Source organism: Emydura macquarii, unplaced genomic scaffold, assembly GCF_026122565.2.
Source record: "Emydura macquarii macquarii isolate MOO-44397 ecotype Brisbane River unplaced genomic scaffold, CSIRO-AGI_Emac_v2 contig_968, whole genome shotgun sequence".
Lineage (NCBI taxonomy): Eukaryota > Metazoa > Chordata > Testudines > Chelidae > Emydura > Emydura macquarii.
Window position 1 is genome coordinate 6,055,445 of NW_027131105.1, and position 11,951 is coordinate 6,067,395.

The 11,951-nt window shown below is 49.6% G+C and overlaps 3 protein-coding genes across 5 annotated transcripts; 1 reads left to right on the plus strand and 2 right to left on the minus strand.

Moving 5' to 3' along the window:
* Positions 1-1,252: 1,252 nt before the first annotated feature.
* On the minus strand, positions 1,253-3,370 carry ZNHIT2 (zinc finger HIT-type containing 2). The gene has a single exon (XM_067543956.1). It carries the CDS (start codon positions 3,316-3,318, stop codon positions 2,056-2,058), a length of 1,263 nt encoding a protein of 420 aa, XP_067400057.1. The 5' UTR covers positions 3,319-3,370; the 3' UTR covers positions 1,253-2,055.
* A 1,378-nt stretch (positions 3,371-4,748) lies between these two features.
* On the minus strand, positions 4,749-8,850 carry FAU (FAU ubiquitin like and ribosomal protein S30 fusion). Of its 2 annotated transcripts, none has more exons than XM_067543970.1 (5): positions 8,784-8,850; positions 7,072-7,159; positions 6,057-6,201; positions 5,104-5,159; positions 4,749-4,920 (listed from the first exon to the last, which is right to left on the minus strand). In XM_067543970.1, the coding sequence occupies exons 2-5, from the start codon at positions 7,144-7,146 to the stop codon at positions 4,795-4,797; spliced, it is 402 nt and encodes a 133-aa protein (XP_067400071.1). In that variant the 5' UTR covers positions 7,147-7,159; positions 8,784-8,850; the 3' UTR covers positions 4,749-4,794. The 2 variants fall into 2 exon arrangements, with proteins under 2 accessions (XP_067400071.1, XP_067400072.1); XM_067543971.1 differs by having other exon boundaries at positions 7,072-7,154; positions 8,784-8,842.
* A 91-nt stretch (positions 8,851-8,941) lies between these two features.
* On the plus strand, positions 8,942-11,915 carry MRPL49 (mitochondrial ribosomal protein L49). 2 transcript variants are annotated; one of them, XM_067543968.1, is made up of 4 exons: positions 8,942-9,140; positions 9,394-9,559; positions 10,660-10,784; positions 11,750-11,915. In XM_067543968.1, exons 1-4 carry the CDS (start codon positions 9,045-9,047, stop codon positions 11,894-11,896), a joined length of 534 nt encoding a protein of 177 aa, XP_067400069.1. In that variant the 5' UTR covers positions 8,942-9,044; the 3' UTR covers positions 11,897-11,915. The 2 variants fall into 2 exon arrangements, with proteins under 2 accessions (XP_067400069.1, XP_067400070.1); XM_067543969.1 differs by having other exon boundaries at positions 8,947-9,125.
* The last annotated feature ends 36 nt before the right edge of the window (positions 11,916-11,951 follow it).

The window sequence follows — 11,951 nt, forward strand, 5'->3', positions numbered from 1 at the left end:
CAGCTCCAGCCCAAGTCAGGTGACCTGGACCAGCCACACCTGTACCACAGGTCTTTTATAGCAGTGTAGACATACTCTTGGACACTGATATGGCCCCCATCACCATAGCATCTGAGCACTTTACTATCTTCAGTGTATTTCTACTCGTAACATCCCTATATGGTTGGGCAGTGCTATTATCCCTACTGGAGAAACTGAGGCACAGAAGGGCAAATCACTTAGCCTAAGGGAGGAAGTCTGTGTCAGAGCCAGGAGTTGAATCCAGGTCTCCTGAGTCATAGGCTAGTGCCCTAACCAAATGGAGTTCTCAGCTCACAGGGCCACACTCCACCCACGATAGGTTAATGCTAGTTTGAAGCTTACACCTTAACCCTTCTTTGGGTGGGGAAAAGAATTTGAGTTGCGATCAATTGGATACCATTATAAGAGCTAGGTATTGTTTTAAATTCACACAAATTCTTCCATGACTTCTCCCTTCCCCTCCGATTCTCCCTCACTCAACCAACCTACCGCAAATAAAATCTCCCACTGGTTTCAATCCATAGCTGGCTCTCAGTCCTAAGCAACAGAACAGACAGGCTGTGCAGCATGCCCTGAATGGCTACAAATTCAAGCTCTCTCATGCCAAAACCTTAGGGTATCATTCCATGAAGCCTGCCACCCACCACCGGCACTGTAGGACAGAGTGTAAGACTAATGTGTTAGAATTCTAACTAATCACACAAAGCTAATGGGACGTCGGGACACCAACAGCTTTCCAAAAAGACTTAAAGGACTTGACACCCTCCCTCCCCCTTGAGTCATGTGAAATTCACCTGTGGCATCCTATGACAGTTTGGAAATGGACCTCTTTTCCAACAATCTTGTAAACCTTTTATCATCCAAACAAAGTCCTGTGCTGTGCATTTTGTGCCACCGATAAAACAAAACACAGCTTTTCCAGATCACACATGGTTAGACTCTTGAACTCACTGCCACAGGAAGTCATTGAGGTGAAGAATTTAGCAAGATTAAAAAAGGGATCAACTATTATATGGATAGCAAGAATATCCAGTTGTCATAATTCAAAATAACTTTATGGAAGGAATATTAAACCTTGTTATTCAGGTCTTAAAGCTAATCTAACTCCCACTGACATACATGGGGCAAATTACACATCATCTGCCTACAGCAGGATATTAAATTAGATGGACCACGGGTCTCATCCAGGCCAGCAATTCTTACATTCCTACCAGTGATCAGTTACAATAGCTTAGAGAGCTAAACAAACATTAACTAAATAAAACGACATACATTAAAATACCAGATTTTAAAAATACCTGACAGTTTCACTCTCTCTCCTGCCACTGTCTCTCATTCTCTCCTGAGCTGTGAATGGGTCCGGCCTCTCTCTCAGTGGGAACTGTCTTTTTAGTTATTTCCAGCTGACGCTCCAGTCTAATGATGTAGTGTAGGACTTGGGGGAATATATTTCCCATAGGAAAGCAAAGACTTTCCATGGTCTGTCATTGCCATTAATTTGACAGTGGTTTATAACAGCTACCAGCACTGATGTAAGGATGCAGAGTATGTTTGTCCTGGCAATGCTTGTTTTTTAGCTTACAACTCTAGCTTTGGGGTGTCTAGCTGTCCTTTTATTGATGATTTCTGCAAAGATCTGTACTTGGTGGACACAAAACACATAGCAGGGGACTGTGACCAGCTAGAGGTTTCTGCAGCACCACTGGAAAATATACCAACTTTGAAACCATCAGAGTAACAACCAATGCTTTAAGCACATGGAACATGCCAAGGGTCCCAGTGAATGGAAGACAGGAATGCATACAGCCTGCTGCTTTGCTTTTTTTATTACAACAGATCAACCCCCTAGAAACCAGATCAACATTTGTGCCAAGACTCAGTGTGGATTTATCCAAAGTAGCTATTCACCAAGATAGGGTTCATTCCGTTTTCCCCATGTAACAAAATAATCCAGTCTCTAAATGGCTCGGATTCCAGTCAAATCCCCCAGTGTTTTGTGTGTGGATGATTTTAGGACTGACTAAGTTCCAGCCATCAGTCCAACTCCTTGATCAATGGCTTCTTTGCAGGGGGCAGTTTCCCACCCCACATCTTCTCCAGTTCTCTGGTAACTGCATCCACCTCTTTGACTGCCTCCAAATGGGTTTTATATTCCCTCTGCACTTCTAGGGCCAGGACAGTCAATGATTCCTGGTTCTCATTGACCCAGGAGAGCAGAAATTCACACTTCTTCTTAGCACCATATACCCTGGACCGTTCCTCTGTTGGCACCAGGTTCTTGGCCTTGCCCAGCAGCCTGGCAAGATGGGAGAGGGCTGACAGGCTGTAGCCTTTCTGCTTGGCTTGACTCTCCCCCATCAGGATCTGGGCCACTGCCATCATAGCCCCTGCATTCCCCAGGGGGCACTCGGAATACTGGCTGGCTGTCACTGCCTGCAGAGCAGCCTGCAGTGCCTCTGCTGTGGAGTGGAAGACCTGCCTGGAGCCAAGCGCCCCGGAGACATCCATGACCATGTCAGAGAACTCAGGCAGCAGCTCATCTTCACTCAGGTCCCCATTGTAGAGGGTGAGGGCAAAGACGTAGGCATAGAGGGCATTAGGCAGCTGGAAGCACACCAGGGGTGAGGCTGGGCTGCGGGTCAGGGAGCTCAGTAATGGAATGGATGCAAGCACAGCAGGCACAGGGCTTGGCACTTCTTCCGGCTGCTGGGTAGGTGCTATGCCTTGGCACTCCCCTGGCTGCTGGGTGCCCATGGGGGGGCAAGCACCTCGGGACACTGGTGGCTGGTAGATGGGTGCTGTGCCTTGGGTCTTCTCCTCTGACTTCTGGGTGCCCGCAAGGGGTTGGGTGTCCCCAGCCTCCTGGGCACTCTCAGCACCTCCCAGCTCCTGGACCAGGCCCCGGGACGCTCTCTGCCACCACGGCCTCCACTGGGGCAGGATGGCCCCAATCTCCCCGCTGCTCAGCAGACGCTGAAAGGCGACTTTTTGGGCCGGACTGAGCAGCTCCCATAGCCCGTCTTCCTGGTCTTCCGGGCCGCGGCCTAGCTGGAGCTCCGCATCCCCGGACTCGCGTAGCTCCCGCAAGCGGATCAGGGCCTCTTTCAGGCAGGCTCGGGAGGCCGGATCCCGCCGCTGGCCCTGGAACCGAAGCAGCAGCTGCCGGCGGTAGAAGGCCTCAGCGCAGGCCCCGTGTCCCCGGTAACAGGGCACCGAGCAAAAGCGTACGTTACAGCGGGGACACGTGTAGGGGGCCCGCTCCCGCTGGCACAGGCCGCAGGGCCCGGCCGCCTCCATCTTGGCAGCTCTCGGGTGTTTCCGCCACCACCCCCTCGGGCATTTCCGACTTCCTGCCTTCGGACGCACTCGAGCGTTTCCGCCACCGCCGCTTCGTTCGGATATTTCCGCCTTCGCTTCGGAAGCGCTCGTACCACTTCGGTAAATTCCGCCCTAGTTTCGAGCGCTTCCTCCTCAGCTTCGGAGCCCGCCGCTCTTTCGGCTACTTCCGGCGGCCACTGCGTAGCGTGCGGGCTGCTGTCTGGAACCGGTCCTGCCCTTTCAAGACTGGCACCCTTATATTAATAATCACTGCATAGTGACAGCAATGATCACTACCTCCCATACAGTTGTCAGGACAGTCATCACTGCTAAGCACCTAGACTGCTCCAGCACCGAGGTAGCTGCAGTGATCCATGTAAATTGCTTTGGGTTCTTGCAGAAACAGGCCCAGTAAAACATTTCCTCTTAAGAGCCCCTTGCTTCTTCCCACCACTATATATCCAGCAATACACACTTAAAAGTGCAGTAATGACACTGCAGGAGGACAACATTTGTGCCGCCCCCCCCATTAATGAAAAGGCAGGTGGAATAACACTTTGCCCATCTCTCCCAGCACTTCTCAAATATTTAATACATTAAGCCTCAAGTGACTTACAAGTATCATCTGCACATTACAAATGGAGAAACTGTGCACAAAGCAACATATTTGAGCTGTATGAAGTGAGCAGCATTAGAGCTCCAGTCATGTCTTCCACTGTATTACTCTAAATCATGAAGTGGGGAACAGGACCAAGCTACCCTGGTTGTCAGTGCACAGTTCAGAGCATTGGATCAATCTTTTTGTTCTTCCTTTCTACTGATTATCCTCCTCTCTCTTTAAACAGATTAACAGAGTTTCCCGCTCGTTGTAGCTACAGCTGCCAGAATAGCTCTGGAAGGTTTTTTCTAGACTTTGGACACCAAAATGAGCAGCTCTATTCTTCTCAGGATGTCTCCCCAGAATCTGCACAGTCTAAAAAGAAAATGAGTGCAGAATTCAGCCCAGATAGAACAATCAATACCAGCACTCATTCCCCTTCCTCCTTTCTAGTGCCCATAACACAGTTTGCCTACAGGACACAAAATCTCTTAATGCACTAAGGCTCCAATGAAGAACAATGCAGCAGTGTTTAAACTCTGAGTGAAGACACCAGGTAAGGCAGGCAACATGTGGGTCACCCCCAGTTGTCCTAGCTCCTCCCCATCCCTTCTCAGCCACTCACAGCTGGGTCCCTCCTTTGAAGTGCCCTAGAGGAATAAGAAGCACAGGCAGGCAGGAGTAGTTGTGAGTAGCTGGGACTCAGAGGCATCTTGAACAGAGCCAGCTCACATGCAAGGGGAGGGAGAAGAGAATGCCCCCCACAGTCTGATTTCAGGGCCTTAAGAATGAAAGCAGCCACAAGACAGAATTCAGATGACATCTGCTTTATTTGGTGAGAGGGGGAGACATGCTATTTAGGAGTTAGCATTGGGGCCCTTCTTCTTGCCAAAGCCCGGCACGATATTGACAAAGCGTCGGTTGTACTGCATTCGTCTCTTGGCACGGCCAGTCTTCTTCTTCTTCTTCTCTTGCTTGGCGACCTTTGAGGGAGAGAGCATGGTTAGCAACATGCCAAGAGGAGGCACTCCTGGCTCCTAATCCCCCTGCTCTAACCAATAGGTTGTGGTAGTCTCAAAATGTTTATTGATATCAAAGTGCAACAAACCCTCAAAATCTGCCCCTCCCCAGCAAGGTTACATCAATGCACCAAAAGAATCACTTACCTTGGGAGTCTGGCCTCTCACCTTCCCAGCACGAGCCAGGGAGCCATGGACCTTACCTGGGGAGAGAAATCAGGAGAGCTGCCCTCAGTGCCACAGGATACTGGGCAATATATACAGTGTGGATGAGACAGTTGCCTTGGTGGCCAGATTCATCCCAACCTTGTTATTCCAGGGCGTGGGTTTTATTCACTAGCCCTTTAAGTTAACCCAGGCCCTAGTAACTGGCTCCTGAACCTCCTTCATAAGGGAGACATGGCAACATGGTGACTGGGGGCCTCTAAAGGTATGTCTAGTGCCATGGCTGGCCCAGGTCAGTTGACTCATTCTCACAGGACTGCAGAACTGCAATGTAAACTTTCAGGCTCAGGCTAGAACTTGGACTGAGAGACCACATGAAGGGGGAGGGTCTCAGAGCCCAGGCTTCAACCAGAACAGCTACACTGCTATTTTTTAGCCCCACAGCCCAAGTCAGCTGACCAATGCTCTGAGACTCTGTGTTGTGGGGTGGGTTTTTTGTTTTTTAAATTGCAATGTAGACATACCTCAGAAGAATTGGCAAGGCTCCCACAACCAACCGACCTCAATGGGCCTCAGTCCTGAACTGGAGAGGAGTTTGGGGTGTTCCATTCACTCTGGGCTCTCAGACTGAATAAGAGGGATCTGAGTGCGGTCTTATGTGGATCCCTGTAGACTGGGCTGAGATCCAGCAAGCTCATTTTACATAGGGCATCCTCCCAGATGCTCTGGTTTCTCATGCACCATCAGCTGCAGTGGTCTCAGTCTAGCATGACCCTGTTGTTGCTAGCAGAGTTATCAGATCAGTCATCCCCTCTTGAAACTCAGCTAAGGAAGACTGTGGGAGGGGACTCTTTTGCAAGCCTCTTCCACCCCTCCAGGGATCTCATCGGGAATTTGAGTCTAGTAAACCCATCTCAGGACTTTTTAATACTTACCACCTAGCATGCGAGCAGCCACCTCCAGGGTGGTGAGTTCACAGATGCCATATTGCTCAAGGATAGCTTCATCCTCCAAGGGAGTTCCACCCAAGAGAACCACCTGATCCTCACGTGCAATGCCCTCCACGGACTCAATGTGAGCCTGATAGGAGAAACACAGTACAGAGGGGTACAATCAGCTGGTGAAGCCAGGAAAGCAAAGCTAATAGAGCACCTTCCTCAAGTCTGCTAGCATCACAGGAGGTGTGCCATCCAAGGGGGCACAGTATCCCAGATCAAAGAGTGTTTCTTTCTGGACAGCACAATCCTAAACAGGTTGAGTGGTTAGAAGAAGCTCAGATCCCACTGCCACAGATCAGGAGTGAGAAGGACTAATTCAGGAAGAGTTAGAGCTGTCCAGGCTGGCTTGCAAGGGAAGGGATGATGCATTCCAACAGTCTCAGGGGATAAGAACAGGGTAAATGCTTCGAAGGGAGAGGAATCCCTGTACTTGGCCATGACAAGAACAAGAGCTATAGAAAAGCCTGACAGAATTGTTTAGAGTGGCACTGGGAAGGGATACCACTAAGTTATGGGGTGAAACTAACAGCCCTTCATTCAAACTGCAAGGCCAAATACATGAATTACCCCAATTAGAAATGCTAGGAATATTTTAGTTGCAAGCACTCCAGAATGTTTAATGTCTTCTGAAGGAGCAGACATTAGGGAGTGCGGGTATAATGTCAAGATCAAAGGCTGATGTGGTCCAGCTTTGGGCAGCCATGTCCCTATGAATCTTTCAAGGCTGCCTTCATCACAGATAAACTGAGGAAAAGGACATGCAGTGCCCAGTGCTTTCTTTCCCAGTATTTATCATCAGAAATCGGCAGCAATTCTGCCTCCACCCCTCACCCCATGGGAACAAGCAATCAGCTGAAGGATGCATTGAAAAGCCCCACAGAATTGTTTAGGTGGCATGGAGTAGCAAACAGATGGGGAGAGAGAGTACAATATGTGGCTAGGGAATCCTCACCTTAATGTGAGATACTGTTTCCTGTCCAGATACCTCAAGGGTGTGCAGATTCTGAGCACGAATGAATAGCTGCATCGTTCCAACTATGCTGAGTAAACAGAACAAGGGTTAGGGAAAGTTACCTGAGACCAGACCATTTCCACAGCAGGCTAAAGATATAAGGTTTGGCATTCTGTGGTTACATTATATCAGACAAGCTGAGAGAGGCAAGCGGCTTCTCTGTCATATTTCATAGCAGCTACCCACTAACCTACTGGGAGCTCTACAGATAAAATTCAAACAAAAAACTACTAGTGAAACACCTAGGAATAGAACCCAGGAGTCCTGATTCCCAATACCCCCAATTTAATCCACTAGATCCCATTCCTCCTCTCGTTTCCAGAGGGAGTGACAGACCCAGAAAGAGAACCCAGAAGTCCTGTTGCTTGCTTAAACAGAAGAGCAAGTGATGGAACTCAGAAGACCTGGCTTCCAGTCCCCTTCTCTAGCTGTGCATCCCATATTGAAACATGAGTTAAGTGACTCAGCCTACAGAAGCAAATCATAACCTACACAATGCAATCAGGATACGCAAACCCTGGCAAATGGGTATCTCCAAAGGCCCTGGAATTCAGCTTTGGCTGCCCCAGATCAAGTGCTATCTAGCCAAAGTCAGTCTCTGCACCTTCCCAACAATGGCACGTTTCAGGTAGCAGACCCATTAGGTCATAAACAAGGAAACTTTACTGATGCTTCTCCCCAGATGAACTTTGCTGCTGCCGTGGCAGCAGACACAGTACCGGCAGAAAGTCAGTGCCGGCTGCTGGGCCTGGATCAGTCTCAAGGATTGTGTAATGTGCCAATCAATTAACAAGGAGGTTTGGATAAACTGGAGTAGCAGCATCCTCAGTAATCCACTCAGGGATTTAGTACAGAAGGACTCCTAGCCCTCACCTGCTCTAACCCACCGACTCCATTCTCCTCCCTGATCTGGGGATAGAATCCAGGAGCCCTGCTCTTTACTATGTTCCCAGGCCACTAACCCCACTACCTGTCAGGAAAGGGTAGAGTGGGACACAGGCCCTCAGCTTTTCCACCGAGCCCAGCTCATCCACTCACCCCCCCAGTTCCTTTTGTAGTGGGTCACTTGGGGAATAATGGTTAGAAGAGCCTAGCTGAGCCAGCCAACTTTACCCGGGGATGCAGAATGGAGAGCCACTACCCCAATCACCAACATCCTGGGCTAGACACAAGGCACCCGGTACTAGCCAGGGATCTCCTCACCAGCCACGGCCCATGGCGTAAGTCAGCCCCACCTGCCCTCCTCTGGCCTCTGTCCCAGACCAGGCCAGTGAGGCACCTGGCTGCTGCAGTGGTGGATGAGGAGGGAGGGGCTGCAGCTCCTTCCCCGAGATGTTACCTGTCTGCCACCCACCCCATGCCGCCCCGGGGGAGGGGGCTGGGAGACCCCGCACCACGAGCCCCCAGGGACGGGTGAGGCGAGAGCTGCCTCATGGCCAGCCCCAAGGCTGAATCCCGAACCCCTCCCCCCACAACCTCTCTCCGCCAGCCCGCCCCTCGAGCTCCCCAAACCAACCCTCCCCTCCCGCCAGGTCCGCCACCGCCTGACCAGGCCCCCACGCCCCGCCCCCTCTAGCCCTTCGCAACCCACCCGAGCCTCCCCCAGGCCTCGCGCTCCCCGGAGGACGGGGGGGATCCGGGGCCTGACTCACCACGAGACGAACGGCGCCGCCACACAAAGATGGAGCCGGAAAGAAAGAAGGGGCTGGGAGCGCGCACGCTGATATACGTACAGGGAGACGCGCGCGGTGCGTAAAGCGTCACGCTGTACGCAATCGGCTGCCGCCCGCGGGCGCGGAGATGTCGCGTTTTGACGTCAGCCGGCGTTGGGGAGGGCGGGGCGCGCGCGTGCCCGCGGGAAGGGGAGGTGACCGGTGACCTGGCCTCCAGTCGAACGCGGTAGCGTTAGCAAGATGGCGGCGGCCATAGCCCGGGCGGTGCTAAGGAGACGACTAGGCGGCGTATGGGGCGCGGGGGCCCGGCGGCTACTACAGGTGACTGCCCGGCAGGTACCGCGGAGGGGGCCTGACGTGGCTCCCGCACGACTGCGGCGCGGGTCGCCGCTTCGTCCTTGCCGCCCGCGCCCCCTCAGCCCGGCCCCTTACAGCGCTAGGCGGCTAGCACACCTGGCTCCCGCCCTGCCGTGAGACGGTGCTCGCCGTATGGCGGGACAGGCCAGGCAGTGCAGGGCTCCTGCAAGCCGTGTGGCGGAGCAGAGCCTGATGGTTATTGCGTCTCCTCTCTCCCTCCCTTGCATTTCAGAGCCAGGCCCGGGACAAACCCGACACCAGCCACCCTCATCATCCCGGGGTTGTGGAATCCACTGAAGAATATAAATTTGTGGAGCGACTCATTCCACCCACTCGAATTCCTGATCCCCCCAAACACGACTCTTACCCTACGCCATCTGGCTGGAGAGCACCAGCAGGTAAGAGGAGAGGGCACCTGTCCTGGAGCAAGGCTTGAAAGGATTGTGTTTATCATGAAAAGCTGATTTTCACTGCACACACCCACAAACCACTGAAAAATATTTCGGTGGATAATTGACATTTACAGATAGTCAACATAAAAATGCTGCTTGAGAACTGAGTTTGGGGTAAGGATATTTACTTTGTATATTTTGGCATGTGATGTTGACAGTTTGTTTTAATGGTTATAAAGCTTTAACTTCAATATGTCTTTAATTTCCCACAATTGTGAACATTTAAATGAAATGAAGGGTAACTAGTTTTGTGCATATGTTTTTTCCACCAGATTATGGATTATAATGCAGTGAGTGGTTTGAATGTAGGCTCCTTAAAAGTGACTCAGGGTTTTTTTTTGTATGAGGTGGTTTCCATAAGGTAAGAGTTAGTTGCTAGTTGTGTCTGAAAATTCCCCCCATACTGCTGCATAACCTTAAAGGGTATATGAGCTAGAGGAAAAAGGTACATTTTCTCAGATCTAAAGGCACTCAACCTGCAGCATTCTTAACTTGGAGTAATAACAGCACAAACTAGTCCCTAACTCTGGCCTTGCTTCCTGTAACTTAATTTGAGCTACAGCCACTGTTGCTTGTATGTTAATTTAAAGGATTGGTGTTTTTAAGAGTAATGTACAGACAAAGTGATCAAGGATTGTAATAGCCCTTCCAGCAGGGTATGCTGCTTCTTTGACTAGAATAGACTTATCGTCTGTTGCTAAATTTTAAGAAATACAAGCCTTGTTACGCATTAGTATCAGAAAAGTGACTAAAAATGTATTCATCAGTTTTTTAGCCTAGCTACTGGCATGTGAGCAGGCATCTGTTCTGCCTTTATGCATAGGTCAGCTAAATTCTGATTGCATTTTTACCAGTGACTGTTTTAGCCAGGAACAACCCAGTTGGATTTTTAGATGGTATGGGGAATCTGTCATATGGAGGGTAGAGTTGTAAACCGAGATGATGAGCTTCACCAGGGTGACTTTTCTGCTCTGAGCTCACTAGTGGAGCATGCAGGGCAGACAGTTCCCTGGCCTAGAGTTGAAATCACTATTTTTTTTGGTTAGATACTCCACCTGCCTTTCCCTACTTTGTGAGACGTTCCCGCATGCACAACATTCCAGTCTATAAGGACATTACTTGTGGCAACAGAAGGATGACAGTCATCAGGAAAATCGAAGGAGATATATGGGTATGTGCCATTCCAATTCATTCCACTAGGGCAGAGGTTCCCACCCTTTAAGTGTGTGGACCCCTTTTCAACCTCCAAAGATTTTGCAGACCACCACATGCTACTAGTTGTAAAATAAATTACAGTAGTAGGTTTAGAAAATATGAAATTTTACATGAACTTGTACATTTCCTTCGTGAGGATGTTATTTTGGTCCACAGACCACAGCTTGGGAACTGCTGCACTAGGGTCCAACAGTCTAGGATGATACAAAACCATGCTCTGAAGTGTTCCTAGCCTCTTTGCTGGAAGCTGGGAATAGGGACTGTTCTGTTTATTCCATCTGAGGCACCTGGCATTGGCCACTCTCAGAAGACTGGATACTGAGCTAGATGGACCATTGGTCTGACCCAGTATGGCGCTCTTATGTTCTTTTTAAACAATGTACATTAGGTAATTCTCCTTACCCCAAAAGGGAATGCAAATTTAAAAGTACTAGGAGAAAGTGTATTGAATATATTCTGCAGAAGTCAGTTCCACAGGCAGTCAGAGGCATATAGCTTTATAACATGTTCCCCAGTATAATAGCCCCTGCAGTGATACTAGTTAGGAAAAAAGCTAATAGGGACATTATGCTACAGAATAAGGAGCAAAGCTTTTTTTCCTTGAGGAGAGCTCACTTTCCTCCTCGTTGCATGGGTGCAGAAAAGGGGGAGATATTTTCAAATGAATCAACCATTACCACAGGAAACAGAATACCAGACTAGATGGACCATTGACTGCTGTTCTGGCAGTTCCTACAAGATATAATTAATATCTCTGAAGTGTCTAGCATTATGCCTGACACATACTCTGCTTCATTCCAATACAGTCTAACTAGTTCTTAACTGCTGAGAGCCTGTCCTGGCATTTGAGGCCTAAAAACTTTTGGGTGGTCATTTGATTTATGGGGAGACCTTATTCTTGTTCTGTTTCTTTAACCTCAGGCTCTGGAGGAAGAAGTTAAGGAATTCCTCACCCAGCTCACTGGGAAACTACCACCTATTCAAGTCAATGAAGTCACCAGCAGCATCCGTATCAAGGGCTATTTTGACAATGAACTGAAAGAGTGGTTGATGAATAAGGGGTTTTAAATAAACCAACTATCCTGTTTTCTTTGTGCTGATTGATGCTATCTGTCCCCTTCCA